This window comes from Nicotiana tabacum, chromosome 17, assembly GCF_000715075.1.
Source record: "Nicotiana tabacum cultivar K326 chromosome 17, ASM71507v2, whole genome shotgun sequence".
Classification (NCBI taxonomy): domain Eukaryota; kingdom Viridiplantae; phylum Streptophyta; class Magnoliopsida; order Solanales; family Solanaceae; genus Nicotiana; species Nicotiana tabacum.
The window spans coordinates 113,387,879-113,413,487 of NC_134096.1; the positions used below are offsets into that span (position 1 = coordinate 113,387,879).

A 25,609-nucleotide genomic window follows, 5' to 3' on the forward strand; every position below is an offset into this window, starting at 1 on the left:
TCTGTTGCTGATTCACAATGCAAGTTTTATCAGTAAGTATCTTTTAACTAAAAAGCCTCGTCACTAATTCGACGAGGTTAGACAAGATACTTACCAGTACATGGGGTCGGTTGTACTGATATTACCCTTCTGCACATTGCGTGCAGATTTTTGGAGCAGAGCTGCTGGTGATGTCGGGCTGGCTCTGAAGATGTTCGTGCATTCCGGATATAACTGCCACTTGTCCTTGGTAGCTTAGGTTTTGCTAATCTGTTTATGTAACTTTCAAACAGAACATGAAATTATTTGTATCAGTTTTGAAATTCTAAGTCTTAAAAGCTCGTGATTCGTACTACCAGTTCTTGGGTCAAATTGTAAATGTTATGATTCTCTACTACTTTCCTATAATCTCTTTTGGATTGTATTTTCTGTTAGTTGGCTTACCTAGCGGGTCGAGTTATGTGCCATCACGACTAGTGATTTTTGGGTCGTGACAAGGTGGTATCAGAGCACAAGGTTCGTAGGTTCTACGAGTCATAGGCAAGTGTCTAGTAGAGTCCTGCGGATCGGTATGATGACGTCCATACCTATCTTCGGGAGGCTACAAGGCATTTAGGAAAAATTCCCTTTCTTCTTTCCTTATCGTGCGACCTTGTTTCAGCTTGGAATCGATGACTTTGACTCTTCCCAATCGCTCATATGTGATGTTGTGCAATCAGTATTTGCTATGCGTCGACGATCGGTGATGCTGCAAATAGATTACGACGGGCTATGGATGCTTGATTATCATCGCGGTGTGTTATCTAGCCTCAGAAGCATATGCAGTGTTAAATCTTCTAGTCGTTCATTTGTGGTATGGGGGGGTTCATATGTCTGGTTGGTAAGCACAGATTTGGGAAGATTGACTGGTGGCCAGGCTATTGTTATTAAGGTGGGTTCATGGCAAGGTGTCGATTTGAGTATAACCGGTGGGCCATCTCTTGCGTGATGAGTTTGGATCGTGTGTCTCGTATGAGGTTTCCATTCGGTGGAGTGCATATGTTATCATTTCAGAACATTTAGGGAAATTGTTTGACTATTGCCATGATGGGTAAGCGCTAGGCAGAGTCTTCGGGGTGTTCTATGATCAATATTGCATGAATTTTTGAAAGTATTCAGCTAAATAGTCGTGCAAAATCGGGGCATGCTGTGAAGATATGGTACTTTGGGTTGCTGATGAGGTGTTCTATGGCTTCAAGCTAAGTGATAGAGTCTGCTAATGACGATCAGATTGTAGGATCATGGGCCATATCAGTTTTCGGACCGAGAGATTGCTTGGTTACTTCTTTGAATAGGCATATGCTGGTAAAGCACGGGTCGCTCAACGCGTATTAGTCGTGTATTGAAGATCAGAGTAAGATGAACGGTTATCAAGAATGTTCTGGCGAGTTCTAGGTCTTATGTAGCCTTTAAGGACTTTTGAATTTGTCTACGGGTGGGCTTGGAAAATGTACCGAATGGTAATCGGATATGCGGTATTTCCTTGTCAAGAAAGGTCTACATGTCAATGTTGGAGTGATGCAAGAAATGGCTTCGGGTTCCCAGGAAGTTCCCTCAGGGCGGTCATATCGGATTGAGTTACTTTCGGGTTGGTAGTCTGCGTGACTCGGTTGAGTTAGAGGTGATTGGTTCTGATTACTTGATTATGTGTTACTGAGTTCCGAAGAATTTATCATGGTTATGACCACGGCCGGAGTTGGTGTTTACCACAGGTATAGAAGCTATATTGTGTATGGTGGTGTTCTCCTGGATTGAGTTAAATGAAAGATTCTCGGTTGATGAGGTGTTTAATTTGCTTATGGTTCAAAGTTGACTATGAGATTTTCGTAGTGTCGCGATTTAGCATGTTAGGGGCGATGCACCGTATGGGATTGAAAAGTTGCATATACAAGGTTGCGATTTAGTTTTGGAGGGAGGGATATGAGTTCTTGATGACATGGACGATTTCGGGTGTCTAAGGTAGGGCTGCTTATCGGGCGGATTGGGCGGTTATTTACTCTTAACAGTTTGGCTTATTGGTTATCGGTTTTTAAATGTATTAATCTACTAGCCACCCGATAAGACATCGGGCGGATTGGTATCAGTTTAGCTCTTATCGGGCGGTTTATCGGCCTAATTCAATCTATATTGCGTGCATTAATTATTTGATGACCGCTATGACTCAAAATAAAATTCCTATGCTCAGCAGACTACATTCCAGTCTATAGAATACAATAGATGAGTCCATTACATCCCAAAGCAGACTACACTACAGATGAGTCCAGAATACATATGTCTTTCCTCCGCCCACAACTGTAAAGGAAAAGTCAATGCTCCCTGGTTAATTATGAAATGATAAAATTCCAGTCTATATTCAAAGTTAGTCCAGAATACATATTTCAAAATAATTAATCCATAAGTGAGCAGACTACACACAAATGTTTGGCCTGCAGCTAACGCCTAACAGTGCTTGAATCTCTGTAGCTTCAAAGTTCAAACAACAGCTTAATCCATAAATGAGTAGATCCCTGTAAAAAATATACATACACCAAATTTCAACATTAGGCAACGAAGTAGAGTCTGATAAATACTACTGTCTCGATTCTTATTTGATGTTTAGATGACTTTTCTCATACATATTCTTTCCGAATAGATCATTAAGTACTCAATATTTTTTTCGCAGCGTATTTCCCAGTAGAATCATCTCTGGGGATGAGCCTATTAACAACTTATAACTATCAGAATAAATAGAAGAGAACACTTGGTATAATACATTACATCAAAATTATTTGTATTTAACTCTGATTAGTAGGTTTTGAAAAGGAAATATATGCAATTAGAAACTTATTGATTAATGACTACTCCCTTGGAATAGGCTACTTTGCCTCATGGTTAGCAAACCAGTATATCTTCCCTTCCTAACTTATCTACTAAAAAAAAAAAATCTTTCCTCTCATCATATGTTTCTAAATTCTAATCACCATAACCCAAGATGATGAAAAAGGAAAAAGCAGCCAAAATTAATTTATAATTTCCAAATCAAGGGATGGCGAGATATAAAATTCACAGTTTTCACAACCATTACTTGGTGAAGCATTTATGCTTATTAAGTACACTAGTATAACTTAAGTTCTCTTTATCATACGGAAACTATCAACTACTTATTAATGATAATAGAAGATAAGATGTCTACTGATAACTACTGATGCTGACTAATCATAGCAGTTGCAAGAACAGATTCAATACTTGAAGCCTTGATGGGTTAAATTCGAATTCTTACCAGATATATTAACACTACACGTCAATTACGAAAGGTCTTTTCTATTGCTGGCTAAATCTGAAGAAAAAAATTAAAATAATGAGTCGTGCGATAAATATAAGTATATCAACAACACTTATATACAACAAATATAGTAACAATATTATTACCTTGTTCAAGCTGCTCGATTTTATCAAGATCTTCCTCAACACCAACAAGTTGTTTTAATTTTTCATTTCGAAGCCAAACTTGAAGACACACTAGAGCTTGCACCAATTTAGGAGTTAATGAACTCCTAAATGAATCAAGAAGACATCCTCCCATAATAAACGCACATTCGGATGCCACACTTGAAACCGGAACAGCTAATACATCACGAGCCATCTGTGCAAGAATAGGAAATCTAGCTGAGTTCAATTTTCACCAAAGAAGAACATCAAATTCTTTAGTGTCATCCTCAGTTTCTTCACCTAAATATTTATCTAACTCTATTCTAGTATCAACACCTCCACTCCCACTTATATATTTTTTTATATCTTGCATGAGTGATTCTAAAAGTCCTATATTTTGGGTGCTTGCTTAACTGCCAGAAAGCCCGGAAGTCAAAGTGTCCAATGAAGAACAATCTGAAGATGAAGCAAGTACGACACTTTTTGAGCTGGACTTTACATACTCACTAAATAATGAAGTCATGTACTTCGTCACTTCTGCTTGTATAGTTTCCCCATGATCTACACCAAACATCTTTACAAGTGCATAGCCATTTGATTCGAGCTTGTAACGTGGATCCAAAATACATGAGATAAAAATTATCTTGTTCATTTTTCCTGGATCACCCCAATACTTATCAAACTTTCCTTTCATCTTCTTTGTCATTTCACTTAAAATTGTATCTTCATTTGCTATCAATTGCTTCAAATAAACAGCAACTGCGCAAATTTCAAGAAAATAAATATTCGATGTAACATAACGTGATCCAGATATCTTCAAAGTAAGAAGATAAAAGATTTCAAGAAATTTTGTAATTCTTTTTATATTCTCTCAATCACTACTCAAAAGTTCACCTGTAGGAATTTCAACTTCAATATAAGAATGCTCAAGATAATGTCTCAAGCCAATTTCACTAGAAGCATAATGTGAAAATGCACTTTCAAATTCAACAGCCCTGCACAACATCAAGTAGGTGGAATTCCACCTAGTTGGAACATCCAAGCATAAAGCTTTTTTACAATTGAGTTGTTCATCATCAAAACATTCTTGAAACCTCTTCAACCTCGCAGGAGACTGCCTAACATATCTCACTGCATGCCTAACACGTTCAATAGACACTGAAGATTCTTTTAAACCATCCCGGACCACAAGATTCATGATGTGAGCCATACATCTCACGTGAAGGTGAGTACCATTCATCAAATTAGTTTCCATTTTTGTTAATTGCTTAGACAATTCTTTTACTGTCACATCATTTGAGCTTGCATTATCAAATGTGACAGTGAAGATCTTATTTATCCTTCACTCACGTAAGCACCTACCAATATCATTTGCCATATCTTCGCCTTTATGACTAACAATAAGACAAAAATTAATTATTCTCTTATGCATATTTCATTCACTATCAATCCAATGGGCAGTGATACACATGCAATTGATTCTTTGTATAGAAGTCCAGGTATCAGTGGTAATATATACTCTTTGTTTTGTTTCTATAAAAGACCTCTTCAACTTTTGCTTTTCTTCATTAAAAAGATCAAAACAATCCCTAGTTACAGTACTACGGGAAGGGATCCGAAAATAAGGTTGCGCCACTTTCATAAAGTCTCTAAAACCTTCTTTCTCAACAAAGCTAAAAGGAAGCTCATCAACTATTACCATATGACCTAACGCCTTCCTACACTCTTCTTGATCAAATTTCCATGTAACGACAGCTACGTCACCCTAACTACCCCCGGAACAGAATGAAAGCCTAAATTTGATTGTTTTTTTTATCAACAATAGCAGGGCGTTTAGGACATTTATTCATATGAGTAAGAAGTGTCGACGTACCGTCTTTGGTATTAAAACAATGCTCAATAAAGCAATAGTCACATTTTGCTTTTGTATTCCTTTCAGAAGTAATAATTTGACATTTTGAGATAAAAATACGGTCCAAGCTACAATACCCCATATTTATGAACTAGTGTCATACAAGGTACCACATGACCATGATAATAGGGTGTATAAAGTGTGTTAAAAGTGAGTAGTATTTTAAGCAATTTGAGATAATTGGTTAATTATTAATTTAAGTGGATACGTGTAAGAATTGTCTTGTCCATGTGGGACCATGACAACTAAAGTGATGTATCACTAATATGTATGCTACGTTGGTATCACACTTTGGGATAAGAAGGCTTGCTAAGCATTAAAGTTATAAGTGGGGCCTACCAACCAACACTTTTAAAGAATTCATTTGAAACTCCAAGTCTTTGGATAAAGTTTAAAGAACTTTAACGTGGCAACTTCTATTTGATGACTCTTAAGTCACTTTGGCACATTTATATATATTATGTGACAAAAGTCTTGAAAGGTGGGGCCCACACCACCAAGACATTAAAATCCATTATCTAATTCACATAAAGAGACGTTGATATCTCTTTAACCTCTCTAATTCACTTCAGCAAATTCAAAACAAGAATTTGCATATTAGCATCCTCAGTAACGTGACATTTAGCTTTAGCAAGAATTCAAGGAAGAATTCAATAATTCAAGACAAAAAAAGGTACAACTATATTCATTTTCCATTCTTGTAGAGAACAACATCCTATTCTTTATTAGTAACATTGTTCATAAATTTTAAAGAGGGATGCTAAGATTTGCAAAGTGACGATCGAGCTTAACCAATTCACTTAAAACTTCGAAGCGTGAGATTTGCAATTCTAACGGAGTACGGTGCGATCTTTCTCAAAGAATATCATACGAATTTTCCCCTACTTCGATCCGTCATTACGTGTTGTTGCAATTGACGTGTGTTAGAGAGATTGTCAAGAGAATCAGCTCAGGTATGTTAAGGTTATCCCTTCTTTCTTTTTGGCATGATCCAAATGATACAAACGAAACGAGCAAAATACGCAACTTTCATAAATGACTCTATTCATAGAAATATTAGGGGTGTCTATATTCTTGATTCCCCATGTGAATTATTATTATATTCTCTGTTCATGGGTCTCAGAAAAATACGTATTTGTTAAAGTTTGTCCGAAAGACATATTTATTTTATGATATTTGAGAAATCTTATTAACGTATTTCTTATGCATTTTATGCATTTATACATGTACATTGACCCATGACCAGAAGGCGTTATATATGCGTATATTATATGTATATGGGATATGAAAAAAGGTTACGGCGTTATATACGCACCACCACTTGATCAGCTGGTATACGTTGATGATTTTGCCCACAGTGGCCGAGATGATATGATGGGATGCCCTCAGAGGCTTGATGACGTTATGAACGCATATACCTATGCATGGTATGACATTTATACGCATATGCATGACATTATAATATTAATGATTCACAGAGTTATTCAGACATACATGTCGAGTCTTTTACTCCATGTTTTTCTCATGTCTATTGTTTACTGATTTTCATTCCTTACATACTCGGTACATTATTTGTACTGACATCCCTTTTGCCTGGGGACGCTGTGTTTTATGGCCGCAGGTCCCGATAAACAGGTCGAGAGTCCTCCAAGTAGGCTATCAGCTCAGTAAAAGATGTTGGTGCGCTCCATTTGCTCCAGAGTTACTATTGGTCAGTATGATTAGGACATGTGTTGATTGGTATGGCGGGGCTCTGTCCCGGCCTTTATGACATTTATGTATCCTTAGAGGCTTGTAGACATATATCGTGTACGTGAAAGATTGTACGACCTATGTTCAGTGTAATTTTAGTCTTATAGGCCCTATGTCACACATATAAGTTTTTATATCAGATTGGGTCGTCTTATATTGAGTATTCCCTTACGTTTATTCTGGTTAACCTGTGACGGCTCGTTTGGCCCATTTTCCAATGACAGTACGATAAGAATGATATGTAACGTTGGTACTCGGTTGAGTAAGGTATCGGGTGCCCGTCTCGGCCCATCGGTTTGGGTCGTGAGAAAGTGGTATCAGAGCAGTTCTGTCCTAGGGAGTCTACAAGCCGTGTCTAATAGAGTCTTGTTTATGGGTGTGTTGTACACCACACTTATAAGCAGGAGGCTATAGGGCATTTAGGACTGCCACTCTTTCTTCTTACTCTAGATCGTGTGGTAGAGCTCAGTTGTAAGAACTCAATTTCCTAATCTCTATCTTATTCATAATACGGTGATGCCAACATCCAGAAAGACGGTTGGTAAGAGATATAGCTGTGGAAGAGTTGAGTCAGAGAAACTCGATTTTTGCATCATGCTTATTATGGATAAATATGAGGTATTCAACAGATCATGTGTGTACTAAGATGTGTAATCTTCTTGATAAGGATCCCTTAGGCAAGAATGTCAATCCACTCGTATGGTAAAAAGGAGTAAGAGAATCAGAAGGTACAATTTTCAATAGGTAAGAGAAATAAGAAAAAGGGGGGGGGGTACGAGGTACCCAGCTAGTGAAGATTATCAGCATTTACAATTCGGGCAGAGAAAAATAAGCATTTGAGTTACCTTCAATAATAACAGAGGTATGTACAATTGGCCACACCCATCTCACTTATGCCCTCTGGGGACTAACAGAAGTAGTATAAGAGGAGGCAGGATATCAGGATCTAGCTGGGGTTAGGGTAACCTAAAATGGTGGATGGATTGTTAGCGTTAGTTGACATTTCCGAAGGGATATTACAAATGTGCATATTAAATCTCCTTGTGAGACACCCAGTGGGGGCACTCTAAAATAGTACAGCTAGATATGAATACTACAAAGATAGGCACTGGAAGCCTTGAAGGGATAAATATTACCTTAGTGTGGCTCCTGTCCCTAGTAGATAAATTTTTTTAGGCAACCCGAAGATCCAGTAGATGGAGCAAGGGGAGCTAAATGCAAAAGAATGTATTGTTCGAGTTTCAGAATAAAGTGATAAATATAAATGTTAGCAGGAAGTAAGAAGAGAGTTAATTAAGCATTATGAGTAAGATGTGATACATGGATGACAACGGTAGATAAAAAAGATAATAGTATTACAGAGTCTATAGTCGAGTAAAGAAAAAGACGAGAGGTGACATGCCTTGAGACAATAAAGGAGTATAGGCCATAAAGTTATATTCTCATTTCGAGAAGTAAGTTCGTGACTCCAACACGACTACCAGAAGGAAAAGTCAGACCCCAAAATAATAGAAATCAGTATGGGTTGGTGAACAAGATAAACTAAACATGAATTAGGGACTGAGTGATTTGATAATGGTCGACATCATGAGAATTTCAGATTTCGTTCCAGCGATAATAGAATGGACAATAGAAGGAGATTCATGAGAAATTCAGAGAATGGTCATTCAGGAAGACGCTTCCCTAAAAGCAAGCAATGTGAGCAAAGTTAAGCTTAAGGGACTGTATGTGCCAGTTATACTAAGTGTCACCCTCGCGAGTAAGGAAATTTGTTATCCTTGGTACGGAAGGATTACCGCAAGGCAAGTAAGGATCACCGATGTTGTGAAAAGACGCCAAAGATGAAGAGGTAAAACATCTATACGTAGATCATCGCAACACTAAATCTTAGTACTCCCCTAAAGGGGGGAATATAGAGTGATGTGGCATAAAGTCAGAATTAAGTGGTTCTAGTAACTATGGAATAGTAAAGGAAGAATGCGATAAAAATGAGAAAGAAATGAGATTGCACTTACCCAAATCCTACAGATATGTTACGATTCCAGAACATTATGCAAGCACGACATCAAGGAGAGGAATTAAGGGTTTCTGCCCGAGATGTTATTGATAAATAAGGAGCCAGTGCGAGACGTAAGTTAAGACAAAGGAAATAACGCAAGAAAGATTACGCGAAATGTTGATATGAGAATGGATCAACGAATAGTTAGCAGTTGATTTAGGAAGAGCCTAGTTATGGCGAGACAAGAGGATACAGACAAATCAGCAGATCGTGCAAGATAAACATAGTGAACCCCAACATAGCGAATCTAGTCTCGCAGATAATGATATCGTGATCCTTGAGAAATATTCAGATAGGAGCTGGGGTAGTTAAAGGTACCGCATGAGTATTACGGAGATAAAATAGAGTACCACTGGGAAGACAGTCAAAATATCAGTTCAGAAGCAACCCTACAAGCACAAGGGCATGAAAGTAAGTAACTACGAATAATTATAGGCAAGGAAGGACATCAAAAGATCAGTAATAAGCTCACAGCTTTACAAGAGTCAGAGGGACCTCCCTAAGTATCACAATGAAAGACTAGCTGAGGAAATAAGGAAGAAGGTTGCAACCTAAGCACAGTGACCTGAAAAGGAAATGGTCTTGTAACAACAGTCTCACAACAATATTATAATGTACTCCATAAGAAAGTGGCACCTACCGTGGCTAATGAACGGGAAGTAAAATCAAAAGTAATACTCAAGATCATATGAGTTGCACGAAAATTCCGGCATGCGTAGGAACTAAGATAAGCTAATTAGGCACGCAAAAAGGAGGCAAAAAGACCAGAAAAAGTAATAGCTTATGTTTAAAGGAAGCTGAAAAGGAACGGAAGGAATTATTTGATCAATGATCCAAAGTTAGTTACATTATGAACGCACTTAAAAGTTTGGAGTATTATCCATACAACATGTATGTTGACAATCATACAACCGTAGAAGATTCCGGTATAAGTTAAAAGAAAGAATTGAGCCCAAGTCATAGACAAATGATTAAATTGTTAGGAGATAGTATCATGGATATTCCATAGCGTCCATGATGGGCTAAAGTAATAACTAATACTATGAGCCGCAGATCGGAAGATAGCTTAAGCCTACATAAAGGTTAATCAGAGGGAAGAGAAAACTAAAAGAGTTACATCAACCAAGTAAATCAGGAGTCTGATTATTGGACTAAGAAAATTATAGACCTCGTGATTGAGAACATTGCAGGATCACTCTTAAATATTAGAGGTACAAAAGAGATAGTACAATATCCATATTCTATAACGGCTCTACGATAAAGCCAGTTAGAAGAATACCAGCCTCATGAGAAGTCAGTATGAAGCTCCCACCGGATAGTGTATGCACCAGAGGTGTAAGTATTATAATAGAGCTTAAAGTTGTGGATGTGAATTATACCTATTTGTAAGGGAGGTCATGAAATAGCTAGAAGATGTGATGCGAGATTTTAAGGTAAGTAAGGTAAAGGTGAACAACGTACGAGATACTCACATGCCGAAGATTGTGAATAGTCCACACTTCAGATAAAAGGTTAGAAGCACTGGGATTCAGTATCCAGGAATGATAGCGGCATCGTTAGTGGCATATCTTCCAACCTATGGTTTCTAAATATCGAGAGGTCTAGCTAAAAGAGTAAAGAAGAGTTAGAGACGATGTGATGTCTCTCTTGAAGTTCTAGAATTATACAAGGAAATCTATGATGCAAGCAAGTTGAAAGGTTGTGAGTAATATAAATAGATATGTATAGGTCGCAAGCTAAAGTATGGTAGAGCGACAGGGTCTTAGGAAAACATGAGTAAGGATAAGGAAAGACGAGTGAGAAGGTGACGAGAATGGATAAGTCCTCGGGATTAAGCCCATGAAAATAAGAGAGCTGATGATTTGCCTAAGTTATAGAAAACTTAGTATAGCCTGAATGAACTCAAAGGAGTCTAAGGCTAGTAACATTTAGATGAGATGGAATGTTGCCCTGGTAGTAGAATAAGGGTGTAATTGCGATAGATAAAGGATGACGTTTGGGCCTTCGATTGAGTAATGATTTGATTTCATGAATTGTACAGGATTAAAATACCCACATAAGGTGAATCACATTGGGATGCTATGAAATACGGTTATGAAATCATGGTATCACCGCAGGTGGATCAGTCTGATCATTTCAGATATTCCCCGATGAGACGTGAGCCCTGGTGATTACATAAAAGGTCAACTTATCAATGGTAGATTATAGATCAATATTGAGGTGAATCAACAATGGATGGACAAAAGTTACAAAGTATGAGATGAGAATAGTCCATCACTCTTAAGATAAACAGTGACGAAGAAGCATTAAGGACTTAGATTTATACATATAGGATAAACAACGAAAATAACCTGGAGTTTGGTAGCATACCTCAGTAACGATAAATCGAAGTAAGAGTTATGATACAATATGACCTACATAGATGCAGTAAAGTCATACGGATGAATAACCGGGTTTATGAAATAAGATATAGCAATATTCGTAAGTTCAACAAAGTACGGAGCAGAGAACTTCAGTGTACTTATAGATGCCTAGAGGGACATCTTATCAAGCTCTGTACATGTTTACAAAGTGAGGCCTAGAGATTGGCTAAAGGCTGGAGGAAAAAGGAGAGAAGAGTCGCATAAGCACATTTACAAGGTCAGAATCGTACATGTTGCATGATAAAAGGTAACAACAGTTACGAGATTGAAAGGATTCCGAGCACAAGTCGTGGTGTGAGAAAGAGGCCTAAAGGGGGGAATGCCCTGGCCCTTGGATTTATTCACGTAACAGTAGCCTAGATGTCAAGAAGAGTACTAAAGCATTCGCAAGAACTATAGGTTATGATAATGATAAATGCATCAGTCAACATTCGAGGACGAATGCTCCAAAGGGGGGAATGATGTTACATCCCGTATTTTTGGACGTTAAAGTTTCGTCGTAAGTTAATCGACGTAAGTTCGGGAATGAGATTATTTTGAGATTATAAGCATTATGCTATTTCAAATAAGTGATGAGTAAATTCGTGAAGGTGAAAGGGTAAGCAAATCGAAGAAAATGAATTTCGTCGAAGTTTGACATTTTGAGATAAAAATACGGTCCAAGCTACAATACCCCATATTTATGAACTAGTGTCATACAAGGTACCACATGACCATGATAATAGGGTGTATAAAGTGTGTTAAAAGTGAGTAGTATTTTAAGCAATTTGAGATAATTGGTTAATTATTAATTTAAGTGGATACGTGTAAGAATTGTCTTATCCATGTGGGACCATGACAACTAAAGTGATGTATCACTAATATGTATGCTACGTTGGTATCACACTTTGGGATAAGAAGGCTTGCTAAGCATTAAAGTTATAAGTGGGGCCTACCAACCAACACTTTTAAAGAATTCATTTGAAACTCCAAGTCTTTGGATAAAGTTTAAAGAACTTTAACGTGGCAACTTCTAATTGATGACTCTTAAGTCACTTTGGCACATTTATATATATTATGTGACAAAAGTCTTGAAAGGTGGGGCCCACACCACCAAGACATTAAAATCCATTATCTAATTCACATAAAGAGACGTTGATATCTCTTTAACCTCTCTAATTCACTTCAGCAAATTCAAAACAAGAATTTGCATATTAGCATCCTCAGTAACGTGACATTTAGCTTTAGCAAGAATTCAAGGAAGAATTCAATAATTCAAGACAAAAAAAGGTACAACTATATTCATTTTCCATTCTTGTAGAGAACAACATCCTATTCTTTATTAGTAACATTATTCATAAATTTTAAAGAGGGATGCTAAGATTTGCAAAGTGACGATCGAGCTTAATCAATTCACTTAAAACTTCGAAGCGTGAGATTTGCGATTCTAAGGGAGTACAGTGCAATCTTTCTCAAAGAATATCATACGAATTTTCCCCTACTTCGATCCGCCGTTACGTGTTGTCGTAATTGACATGTGTTAGAGGGATTGTCAAGAGAATCGGCTCAGGTATGTTAAGGTTATCCCTTCTTTCTTTTTGGCATGATCCAAATGATACAAAAGAAACGAGCAAAATACGCAACTTTCATAAATGACTCTATTCATAGAAATACTAGGGGCGTCTATATTCTTGATTCCCCATATGAATTATTATTATATCCTTTGTTCATGGGTCTCAGAAAAATACGTATTTGATAAAGTTTGTCCGAAAGGCATATTGATTTTATGATATTTGAGAAATCTTATTAACGTATTTCTTATGCATTTCATGCATTTATACATGTACATTGACCCATGACCAGAAAGCGTTATATACGCGTATATTATATGTATATGGGATATGGAAAAGGTTACGGCGTTATATACGCACCACCACCTGATCAACTGGTATACGTTGATGATTTTGCCCACAGTGGCCGAGATGATATGATGGGATGCCCTCAGAGGCTTGATGACGTTATGAACGCATATACCTATGCATGGTATGACATTTATACACATATGCATGACATTATAATATTAATGATTCACAGAGTTATTCAGGCATACATGTCGAGTCTTTTACTTTATGTTTTTCTCATGTATTTTATGTACTTATTTATTTGCCTTACATACTCTGTACAATATTCGTACTGACGTCCCTTTTGCCTGAGGATGCTGCATTTCATGCCCGCAGGTCCCGATAGACAGGTCGAGAGCCCTCCAAGTAGGCTATCAGCTCAGCGGAATATGTTGGTGCGCTCCATTTGCTCCAGAGTTGCTATTGGTCAGTATGATTAGGACATGTGTTGATTGGTATGGGCGGGCTCTATCCCAACCTTTATGACATTTATGTATCCTTAGAGGCTTGTAGACATATGTCGTGTACGTGAAAGATTGTACGGCCTTGTCGGCCTATGTTCAGTGTAATTTTGGTCTTATAGGCCCTATGTCACATGTATAAGTTTTTATATCAGATTGGGTCATCTTCTATTGAGTATTCCCTTACATTTATTCTGGTTAACCCATGATGGACCGTTTGGCCTATTTTCCAATAACAGTACGATAAGAATGATATGTAACAATGGTACTCGGTTGAGTAAGGTATCGGGTACCCGTCGCGGCCCATCGGTTTGGATCGTGACAGAGATAAAGTACTGGAAGTCGACGAGATAGAGTGTTGGTGTCTGCTGGTTGAAATTTAGGTGTTAGGGTTTCTAAATGTCTAATAGTAAATTAGTAATAGAGAATAGAGATAGAGTACTGGAAGTGGAAGAAGGGTTTTTAATTATTTAATATATATATGGATAAAAATAAATTTTATATATATATATATATATATATATATATATATATATATATTCTTAACGGGTTAACGGATTATCCGTTAAGAAAATTGAATAATCCGCCCCCAAACTGATAAGTCGTTACCCCCATCTGTTAAATCGTTAACCAATACCAATAAGCCATTAAGCTTCAATTTCGGTTCGGTTTTCGATTTCGGTTCGGTTTTGAACACCCCTAGTCTAAGGTTTTGCTGGCACTATCTATTCCCACCGGAGGAGAGTTTTATATATATATATATATATATATTCTTAACGGGTTAACGGATTATCCGTTAAGAAAATTGAATAATCCGCCCCCAAACTGATAAGTCGTTACCCCCATCTGTTAAATCGTTAACCGATACCAATAAGCCATTAAGCTTCAATTTCGGTTCGGTTTTCGATTTCGGTTCGGTTTTGAACACCCCTAGTCTAAGGTTTTGCTGGCACTATCTATTCCCACCGGAGGAGAGTTCGCATTTTATATATATATATATATATATATTCTTAACGGGTTAACGGATTATCCGTTAAGAAAATTGAATAATCCGCCCCCAAACTGATAAGTCGTTACCCCCATCTGTTAAATCGTTAACCGATACCAATAAGCCATTAAGCTTCAATTTCGGTTCGGTTTTCGATTTCGGTTCGGTTTTGAACACCCCTAGTCTAAGGTTTTGCTGGCACTATCTATTCCCACCGGAGGAGAGTTCGCATGTTGGCAGGTGCATTGTGTGTTGACTTATGAGTATTTTTTCGTAGAATGATGAAGTGTGGGCGATGCATCAGCTATTTGAGTAGCGGTATTGAAATTGGATATGAAGATTCTGGTAATCGCGAGGTTTAGAGACTGGATGTTCTCATGGCAGACTATTCCTTGACTGTCGTGAAGACATATTTAGGATTGGAAGATTGATGGTGGGTGTTATGGAAAGGTTGCTATGGACTTTTGGAAGGTTAATCACATGTTTGGGGATGATCGAAAATTGGTTTGGGGGTTGCTTTTGAGCCTAATGAGAATTTGTATTCTGTATCAGATCAGATTTATTTATTCTAGCGAAGTTGTTACCATATGTATATCATCGGGCGGAATGGATGTTATTCACGGCTTGGTTTATGTTATATGTTTCTCTCTTATACTGTGACAGGTTGTGAGGGTTACATGATTCTTCACATGCATATTGTGGTACAGTTTAGGCCTCATGGCACTATGGGCGAGGTGGCCTTCGTGATGTTGATTTGCTTATTGCACCATAGTTGTGCTTGTCCTTCTCAGTATTGTTTATTCCTAATAATTTTTCCACAGTTACATTTTTATGCACTCTGTTGTGCTTGATGTTGACGCACATGTGATCAGTGAGCCCGAGTATTATGGCTCGATGGGTACTCTATGTGGATTGATATGATGGGATCGGGTTGCACGTCGCAACAATACAGTGATGAAATGTGACTCCTTATTCCTATTTCGTGTATTTTGCTTTCACCTAGTTGAAAATAGTTCATAGTAAAATGCCAAAATTTCCCTGCCTGCTTAACTTGCTTAGTAGTCTTCTTATTTAGTTTTCTTACTATTATCTGTCATGTCTGAATTATTACTTGTTAGTGTACGGAACCGGGTTGTGTGGGGCTCCATATGATTATTGTTGATACTTGTTGGTAGGGCTGCTTGTATTGGCTGAGATGAGGTTTCTAGACTTGAGAATGGCACTGTTGTATTGGGATGAGGGAGGTCTGGATGAATAAAACTATATTTTTGCTGAGGATTTGGACAATGGCCCTGGTCGGACGAGTGAGCTTCTTGGCTTTTTGATCAGATGAGTGGTTAAGCAGTTATGGTGTTTCTTTCATCATCAGTAGGGTATGAGGGTCTTGAACGAGGTTCTAATTGATATGAGGTTTGCTACCGGCACCGGATTTGTTTTTAGGTAGTAATAGTAGTCAGCAGTTCCTACTGTAAGTGTCGAAGTGATGGGTATATCATGTGATTACATCTTGGGTTATGGGTATGACTTGATACAGCTTGTTCAGACTTATACAGTGTGTAGATATGGGATTCGGGTCTGGTAATGAATTCTGGATGATAGAGATTAGGTTCTAAGGTTTAAGGACCAAGGTCAAAATAAGGATCTATAGTTATGTTGTGTTGGTGGGCTTATGTAGATCAGGGTGACGTGGGATCACCCCCGGGTTTATGCATAGTAAGGTTACACCGTGATTTGATAGCTTTGAAATGATTTGTGGCACGTTCGAGGACGAACGCATGTTTAAGTGGTGGAGGATGTAACGACCCGACTGGTCATTTTGAGTATCTGCACTTCGCTCGGTATTTTGAGGGTTCGAGTATCTCCGCATGATATATTATGACTTGTGTAAATCGTCGATATTGGTTTTTCAAGTTATCTGGAATCGATTTGGAAGAATGAACTTCAAGATTCGAGCTCTAAGTTTGGAAGAATTGACCAAGTTTGACTTTTTAGTATTTGACCTCGGAATGGAGTTTCATCGGTTCCGTTAGCTCTGTTGGGTGATTTTGGACTTAGGAGCGCGTCCGGATTATAATTTGGAGGTCCGTAGTCGAATTAGTCTTGAATTGGCTAAAGTTGGATTTTTGGGGAGTTTGACTGGGAGTGGAAGTTTTGATATCGGGGTCAGATTCCGATTCCAGAAGTCGTAATAGGTCCGTAATGGAAAATGTGTCTTGTGTGCAAAATTGAGGTCAATTGGAGGTGATTTGATAGGTTTCGGCATCGGTCGTACAAGTTGAAGTTTTAAAGTTCATTGATTTTTACTTGAGGTGTGATTCATCGTTTCAAGGTTGTTATGCGTGATTTGAAGCTTCGAGTAGGTTAGTTTCGTCATATGGAACTTGTCTGCATAATTTGGCGCCGTTTGGAGTTGATTTGATATGGTTCAGATGCTCGGTTGCGATTCTAGAAGTTCTTGAAGTTTAGTTTGATCTTCATGCATTTTGGCGTCCGAATCGTGATTTTAGAGGTTATTTTGATGATCTGAACGCGCGAGCGAATTCGTGTTGTGTTTCTAGACCTGGGTGCATGGTTGGTTTGGAGCCCTGAGAGCTCGGGTGAGTTTCAGAATGATATTTTTCTTAACCTTTGATTGCTGGAGCTGGTATCATCGCATTTGCGATGTTTTGTCACAAATGCGACACCCGCAATTGCGAAACAGCTATCACATTTGCGAAGTTTGGGCTGCTGGGGAAATTCGCATTTGCGAAGAACCCTGTCGCTTTTGCGGAATGTTGGTTTTCGCATTTGCGAAGAATTGGGTCACAAATGCGACATTGACAGACTACCTTCTTGTTCGCATTTGTGATAAGATGTTCGCATTTGCGATAAGATGTTCGCATTTGCGGGGTTCGCATTTGTGAACCCCCTGTCGCAAATGCGACATCTGCAACCTGTTAAGTGCTGAGAATTCCGAGACTTAGCTTCATTTTGATATATTTTGAACCCTAGCTTCGATGAGAGGCAATTTTGTAAAGGAATTTTCATACCAAATCATGGGGTAAGTACCTCTAATCAATTCTCAACTATATTTCATGATTTTATTTAAGATTTAACATCAAATTCATGAGAATCTAGGGAAAATTTGGGGATTTTGTCAAAACTTTGAAAAATGAAAATTTGTTATTTGAGAGTCGAATAGAACTCGGATTTGGAAACAAAATACGTATTTGGACTCGTGAGGCTATGTGTAGTCAAGACCTACCCTTGGACCCGGGTTTTGACCGGGCGGGCCCGAGGGTTGACTTTTGTTGACATTTTAGAAATTGTATAAAAATCACAGCTTTATTATTTAAAATTATTTTCCCTTGCATTGTGTAATGTATTTAAGTCGTCTTTGGCTAGATTAAGCCGAGCGGAGGTGAATTTATAAAGGAAAAGCTAAATTGAGTATTGAGTTAGTCGACTTGAGGTAAGTGTCTTGCCTAACTTTGTTGAGGAAACTTTTCCTACTATTTGACATTTTTTGCTACATGCGGGGGTGATACATATATGAGGTGGCGAGTGTATATGTATGTGCCAGGGTTAACCATGATCAGGGGTAAATTATGTTATAAATTGTGTCTTGTAAAACCACGTGACCTTCTTGCCTCATGCCTTACTTGACTCCTAGATACTAAGAACATAGTATTAAATGTTAGAAACAAAGACTTAGCTTATTATAACTTGATCAAAGTTGATGGAATTCTGAGAATACATTGGTGTGTTTAATTCGGTCATCAATACGCATAATCATTACTATATTACTGCGACCGATATTCTTGAGATACTAGACTCTATACTTGTGTTGTGGATCATTTGCGAGATTTGTGGAAGTATTTGAATAATACGGTTCTTGAGGGTTTATTGAATCATTGTTGGATTGGAAAGTTGTGATTGTGATTTGTTTGGAACATCCGTTAAAACACTCTCCTTGATGTTATTTATGCTTCCTGCCTTGTTTATCATTGATATACATATACTCGGTAAGGAAGAGTGTAAAGCACGAAGGGTGATGCTGTGCCTTTGTTTATATATTATCATGTGAGGGAGAGTGTAAAGCACGAAGGGTGATGCCGTGCCATATTATTGAGAGTAAAAACATGAAGGGTGATGCAGTGCCACATTGTTGAGAGTAAAAGCATGAAGGGTGATGTCGTGCCATGTCATTTGAGGGTTAAAGCACGAAGGGTGATGCCATACCATTTCATTTATATTGTTATGCTTTATTAACGTGAGATCATGGCACAATGGGTGTTTCCGTGCAGGTGAGGACGAGGGACATGCATTATGATGTGATATCTGTTTCCCGTGTATACGTTTGTACCTTTACCTTGAGCTATTATTGTCGTACTTATAGATCTTGTGTGACTTGTTGTTATTATCATGTCCTTGTTCTCTATATCAATCATTGTTGTGATGCCCATGTCTTCTACGTGTTTAACTTGCAAATACCATGTCTACTTCCTGCTGCTATAATCACACCCATGTCGTAACTATTCGGTCACACCTTAGTACAAGCCCTTTTTCTAAGTCAGTCATTCATGCCTCTACTTGTTAACTTGTAAAGATCATGTGTTTCTTTCTTATTTGTTATACCTATATTTAAGCTTTCACCGTGCTAGATAGTTGAAGCTGATATTCTTTGTTTCCAATTGCTATCATCACTCACATGCTTTCCGCCTAGTCTTTTACTACTGCCCACATAGTTATCCTTGTTCATGCTACTTGCGTATTTAGTACCTTGTGATTTCCTGTTATTGGTATTTCTACCATATGGTTGGTTTTGTTATACGTATATTGGGTAAGGATGAGAGAAAAACACGAAGGGTGTTGCCGTGCAATTGACTTGATATATGGGTACATTCCTCATGCTATAAAAGTTAAGAATTGACTGTTGTGGTTTATTGGTTTCATTCTAAGGAAAGGATTGGTTGAGGTATTTGAAGATGTCAAATTGTGATCTTTGTTAACACTCGGTTATTGTTTTGTGTATCCATTTCATGTATTCTCCTCGATTATATTGTGGTATAGTTCTATTGTTGATTCACAGTGCATGTTTTATCAGTAAGTATCTTTTAACTAAAAAGCCTCGTCACTACTTCGACGAGGTTAGACAAGATACTTACCAGTACATGGGGTCGGTTGTACTGATACTACACTTCTGCACATTGCGTGCAGAGATTTGGAGTAGAGCTGCTGGTTATGTCGGGTGCTAACTCTGAAGATGTTCGTGCATTCCGGATATAGCTGCCACTTGTCCTTGGTAGCTTAGGTTTTGCTAATCTGTTTATGTAACTTTCAAACAGAACGTGTAATTATTTGTATCAGTTTTGAAATTCCAAGTCTTAGAAGCTCGTGATTCGTACTACCAGTTCTTGGGTCAAATTATAAATGTTCAGATGATTCTCTACTACTTTCCTATAATCGCCTTTGGATTTTATTTTCTGTTAGTTGGCTTACCTAGCGGATCGAGTTAGGTGCTATCACGACTAGTGATTTTTGGGTCGTGATAGGTTACTCTGGTAGGCACATGGGAGATTGGTGGTGGAATGGAGAGGTGCAAGGAAAAGTGGAAACCAAGAAAGCAGCATATTTAAAGCTAGCGGAAAGTGTAAACAAGGAGGAGAAAAAGGCGAATAGGGAGCATTATAAGTTAGCTAAGAAAGAGGCAAAGTTAGCAGTTACAGCGGCCAAGACAGCAAATTTTAGTCATTTGTATGAGGAACTAGAGGGCCGAGGTGGGGATAAGAGGTTGTTCAGGTTAGCCAAGGCACGAGAAAGGAAGGCGCGTGACTTGGACCAATTGAAGTGCATCAAGGACGAAGAAGGTAGAATTTTGCTAGATAAGGGGCTTATCCGTCAGAGATGGCAGACCTACTTCCACGGTCTCTTGAACGAGAAGGGGGACATGAGTATTGTACTGGGTGATTTGGAACTCTCCGGGAGTCGTTGTGACTTTGGGTATTGTAGGCAGATTAGAGTTGATGAAGTTGAGGGGGTTATGCGTAAGATGAGCATGGGCAAAGCGACCGTGCAGGATGAAATTCCGGTGGAGTTTTGGAAGAGGGCGGGCAAAGCAGGCTTGGAGTGGCTCACTAGGTTATTTAATGTCATTTTTATAATGAAGAAGATGCCCGAAGAGTGGGGGTGTAGCACGATGGTTCATGTATACAAGAACAAGGGTAATATCCAAAATTGCAATAACTATCGGGGTATCAAGCTGTTTAGTTATACTATGAAAGTCTGGGAGAGAGTGATAAAGCTAAGGGTGAGGAGGAATGCGTCTATTTCTGAGAACTAACTTGGGTTTATGCCGGGGCGTTCGACAACAGAAGCCATCCACCTTGTTAGGAGATTGATGGAGCAGTAGAGGGAGAGAAAGAAGGACTTGCATATGGTATTAATCGACTTAGAAAAGGCGTACGATAAAGTTTTGAGAGAGGTTTTGTGGAGATGTTTGGAGGATAGAGGTGTGCCTTTTGCCTATGTTAGGTTGATTAAGGACATGTATGATGGAGTAAAGACCCGAGTGAGGACGGTGGGTGAGGACTCAGACCATTTTTCGGTCATGATGAAGTTGCATCAGGGGTCGGCACTCAGCCTTTTTTTGTTTGCTCTGACGATGGACGTACTGACTGGCCACATTCAAGGGGAGGTGTCGTGGTGTATCCTATTTGTAGATGATATTGTATTGATTGACGAGACGCGAGATGGTGTCAATGCGCAATTAGAGGTATGGAGGCAAACCCTGGAATCTAAAGGTTTCAAGTTGAGCAGGACCAAGACAGAATACTTGGAGTGTTAGTTTAGTGGCGAGACTCGGGAAGGGGAGGTGAGGCTGGACTCATAGGTCATTCCTAGGAGATGAAGTTTTAAGTACCTTAGGTCTATTATTCGGGGGGATAGGAAGATTGATGAAGATGTCACACATCGTATTGGGGCGGGATGGATGAAATGAAGACTCGCTTCCGGTGTTTTGTGTGACAAGAAGGTGCCACCGAAACTTAAGGGTAAATTCTACAGAGTGGTAGTTAAACCAATGATGTTAAATGAGGCTGAGTGTTAGCCAGTCAAGATAGCTCATGTCCAGAAGATAAAGGTAGAAGAGATGAGGATGTTGAGATGGATGTGCGAGCACACCAGGTTAGATAGGATCAGAAATGAGGTTATTCGCGACAAGGTGGGTGTGGCCCCTATTGAGGACAAGATGCGAGAAGCGCGACTTAGGTGGTTTGGTCATGTGAGGAGGAGGAGGAGAACAGACGCCCCGGTGAGGAGGTGTGAGAGGTTGACATTGGAGGGCCTACGGAGAGGTAGAGGTAGGCCAAAGAAGAAGTGGGGAGAGGTGATTAGTCAAGACATAGAGCAACTTCAGCTGACTGAGGACATGACCCTTGATAGGAAGGTATGGAGGTCGAGGATTAAGGTAGTAAAGTAGGTAGTCTAGAGTGTTCATAATAGTAGAATTGGCACGCAGTCTCGCTTTCTGTTGGTAGTAGGTTCTTATGACTAACCGTTGTTTTCTTTCATTGTTGATCACCTTATGATCTTGTTATTTTATTCTGCTTTTATATGGCTTTTTGGTAATGTCCCTTCTTGGCTATATTTTCATTAATGTGGTGCTTATGCTTTATTGAACTGAGGGTCTATTAAAAACAACCTCTCTATCCTCACAAGGTAGGGGTAAGGTCTGAGTACACACTTGTCACGACCCAATTTCTCTTATGGCCCGTGATGGCGCCCAACTTTATTGCTAGGCAAGCCGACAGTGAACCAACTCTGTGATCCCTTCTTTAAAGGATTTGAAGTAGTTGATTTTTAAGTTGTGCATAAATTAGAAGTAAGATTTTAATAAAAATGATAGATAAAATTTTATAAGCAAGTGAGACAAGTTAAATAACCCCAAACCGCCAAGTGTCTACTAGCTTAAACCTCCAAGACCTGGTGTCACAAGTATATGAGCAACTAGTAGAATATACAAAAGGGTTCTACGCTACTATCTGAAATGAAGTACACAGAAAATACGAGCAAAAGAAAGACTTCGGCTGCTGCAGAAACGGGCTCGGAAGGCAGCTCACCGTGAAATCTCGTAGTAGTAATCAAGTATGCCCGCCAGATTGATATCCAGATGTACCTGCCTCAGATCCTGCATATTAGTGCAGAAGTGTAGCGTGAGTACATAAACAACATGTACCCAATAAGTATCCAGTCTAACCTCGAAAGAGTAGTGACGAAGGGTCGACTTTGACACTTACTATGGGCTAACAATAAAATGTCAAAATAATAACTAAGCATGGATTACAGAAATATAGCTGAAAACTCAATAACAGGAATAATAAACAATCCTCTCACTAATAGTAAATTTTAAGTTTTGTTCTATCATTTAACAATTTATATCTCAAGTCAATGAAATAATATCAATTATAATTGGTTCCAAAGATTTATTACGCGCGCCGAGGTTGTACGGCCTGATCCAATTTAAAAATATTTAAACTGTGCACTGTCGAGGTTCGAACGGCACGAACCATAGATGCATCTATCTATTACCGAGGCGTTTGTCCCACTCCACGAAAAGAGAAAATACTTTATAACAGCCAATTCAAGATTTATTAAGAGGCAATTATTTAAAGAAACACCAATTCTCAATAACAGTCAAGTGGCCCGTCCAAGAATTTAAGTAAATGAAATTTGACCTTCTACCATTCCTTTATCAAGTTCCAACATGATCTATGCAATTAAGTTAACAAGTAGGGTGCAAACATCGTAAATATAGCATGGTATGGGTCCTAGACTACCCAGACATAAGCATAATTAGTAGCTACGTACGGACTCTCGACACCTCGTGCGTACGTAGCCCCCACAAATAGAAGCACATATTAATCAATTCACATATGGGGTTAATTCCCTTTTACAATGTTAGAAAAGAGACTTACCTCGTCTCAAAGCTTACTTTCCGGCCTCAAATTCACTCTAAAGCCTTAACTCGGTGTTGAACAATCCAAAACTAGTCAAATGGTATATAAATTAATCAATACATGTTCAAAAGTTCATATTCCAACTATTAAAGTGATTACCCAACCCCAAATGTAGGATTCCTAAAATTCACCCCCTGGCCCACGTGCCCGGATTCCAAAAAATTTCAAAGAAAGTTGTTACCCATAACCTCATGAACTCAAATATATGATTTTCACTAAATTCCATAACAAATTTCGTGGTTAAATCTCATTTTTATCAAAAATCTTGGTTTTCACCTAAACCCATAATTTTCACTAATTTACATGTTAAAATCTTCCCATAAACTATGTATTTAACTCACAATATGTAGAAATTACTTACTCTCAATGGCTAGGTCGAAATCCCCCTTTTTGAAGTTCCAAAATCACCCAAGTGTGTGAAAAATGAGAGGAAACGACCTAAGTCCCGTATTAAATGAGGGTTATGCCTTCAACGATTTTCGCACCTGCGGAGGGTTGGCCGCTTCTGAGGCTCCGCATCTGCGGAAAAGTCATCGCAGATGCGGCCATTGCTCAATGGCCTACTTCCATTTCTACGGACCTCTGGCCCGCTCCTGCGTTTCCGCTCTTGCGACGCACACGTCGCACCTGCGACTTAGGCCGCTCCTACGGTCCCTTCTATTGCTCTTGCGCGTTTGCAGGTGTGCATGCCCATCCGCATATGTGATCCCTGGACAACGTTACCAGGCCGCTTCTACAGAAAGAAGCACGTATCTGCAGGCTCGCACCTGCAGCCAAAAGCTCGCAGGTGCGGGCACACCAGAACTGATGCACCAGCAACCCCTTTTGAGTCTTAACTCAATCCGCGCATCGTCTGAATGGCATCCGGGGCCCCCGAGGCCCCATCCAAGCATGCCAACAAGTCTATAAGCATAATTCGGACTATCTCGAACTCTCGAAACACGTAAAACAACAACAAAACCAAGAATCACACCCCAAAACCAAATTGAATCAAAATATGAACTTCAAGTTTCCAAATTGCTCCGAACGCGCCGAATCATACTTAGACTACTCGGAATGACACCAAATTTTGCGTGCAAGTGTTAAATCACTGTACGGAACTATTCCCAGTCTCAGAATCCCATTTGGACCTTGATATCACTAAAACCTACTCCAAATCAAATTTAAAGAACTTCAAAACCTTCAAAGAATCAACTTTCACTATTAGGTGTCGAAATGCTCCCGGGTCATCCAAAAATAGATCCGAACATACGCACAAGTCCGAAATCATCATACGAACCTATTGGAACTGTCAAATCCCGATTCCAAGGTCGTTTACTTATAACGTTGACCAAAGTCAAACTTGACCTTTTTAGCCAACATCAAGGAACCAAGTGTTCCGATTTCAACCCAAACCCTTCCAAATCCCGAACTAACCATCCCCACAAGTCATAAAACATAAAAGCACGTACGTGGAGTCTTACTTAGTGGAACGAGGTTCTAGAAAGCAAAACTACCGGTCGGGTCATTACATTCTCCACCTCTTAAACAAACGTTCGTCCTCGAATGGGTCTAGAATCATACATGGAGTGCTAAATAAGTGTGGATATCTGCTCCGCATGTCCTCCTCGGACTCCCAAGTCGCCTCCTCGACTGGTCGGCCCCTTTACTAAACCTTTACCTCCAATTGATCTCAACTGGCAAACCTTCCTATCAACAATGGCAACTAGCTG

The 25,609-nt window shown here is 39.0% G+C and overlaps 1 protein-coding gene across 1 annotated transcript; it reads right to left on the reverse strand.

Annotated features, from left to right (window-relative positions):
• Positions 1 to 3,835: 3,835 nt before the first annotated feature.
• Positions 3,836 to 4,681, reverse strand: LOC142172051 (zinc finger BED domain-containing protein RICESLEEPER 2-like). The gene is made up of 2 exons (XM_075235807.1): positions 4,321 to 4,681; positions 3,836 to 4,185 (listed from the first exon to the last, which is right to left on the reverse strand). The coding sequence occupies exons 1-2, from the start codon at positions 4,679 to 4,681 to the stop codon at positions 3,836 to 3,838; spliced, it is 711 nt and encodes a 236-aa protein (XP_075091908.1).
• Between the last annotated feature and the right edge of the window lie 20,928 nt (positions 4,682 to 25,609).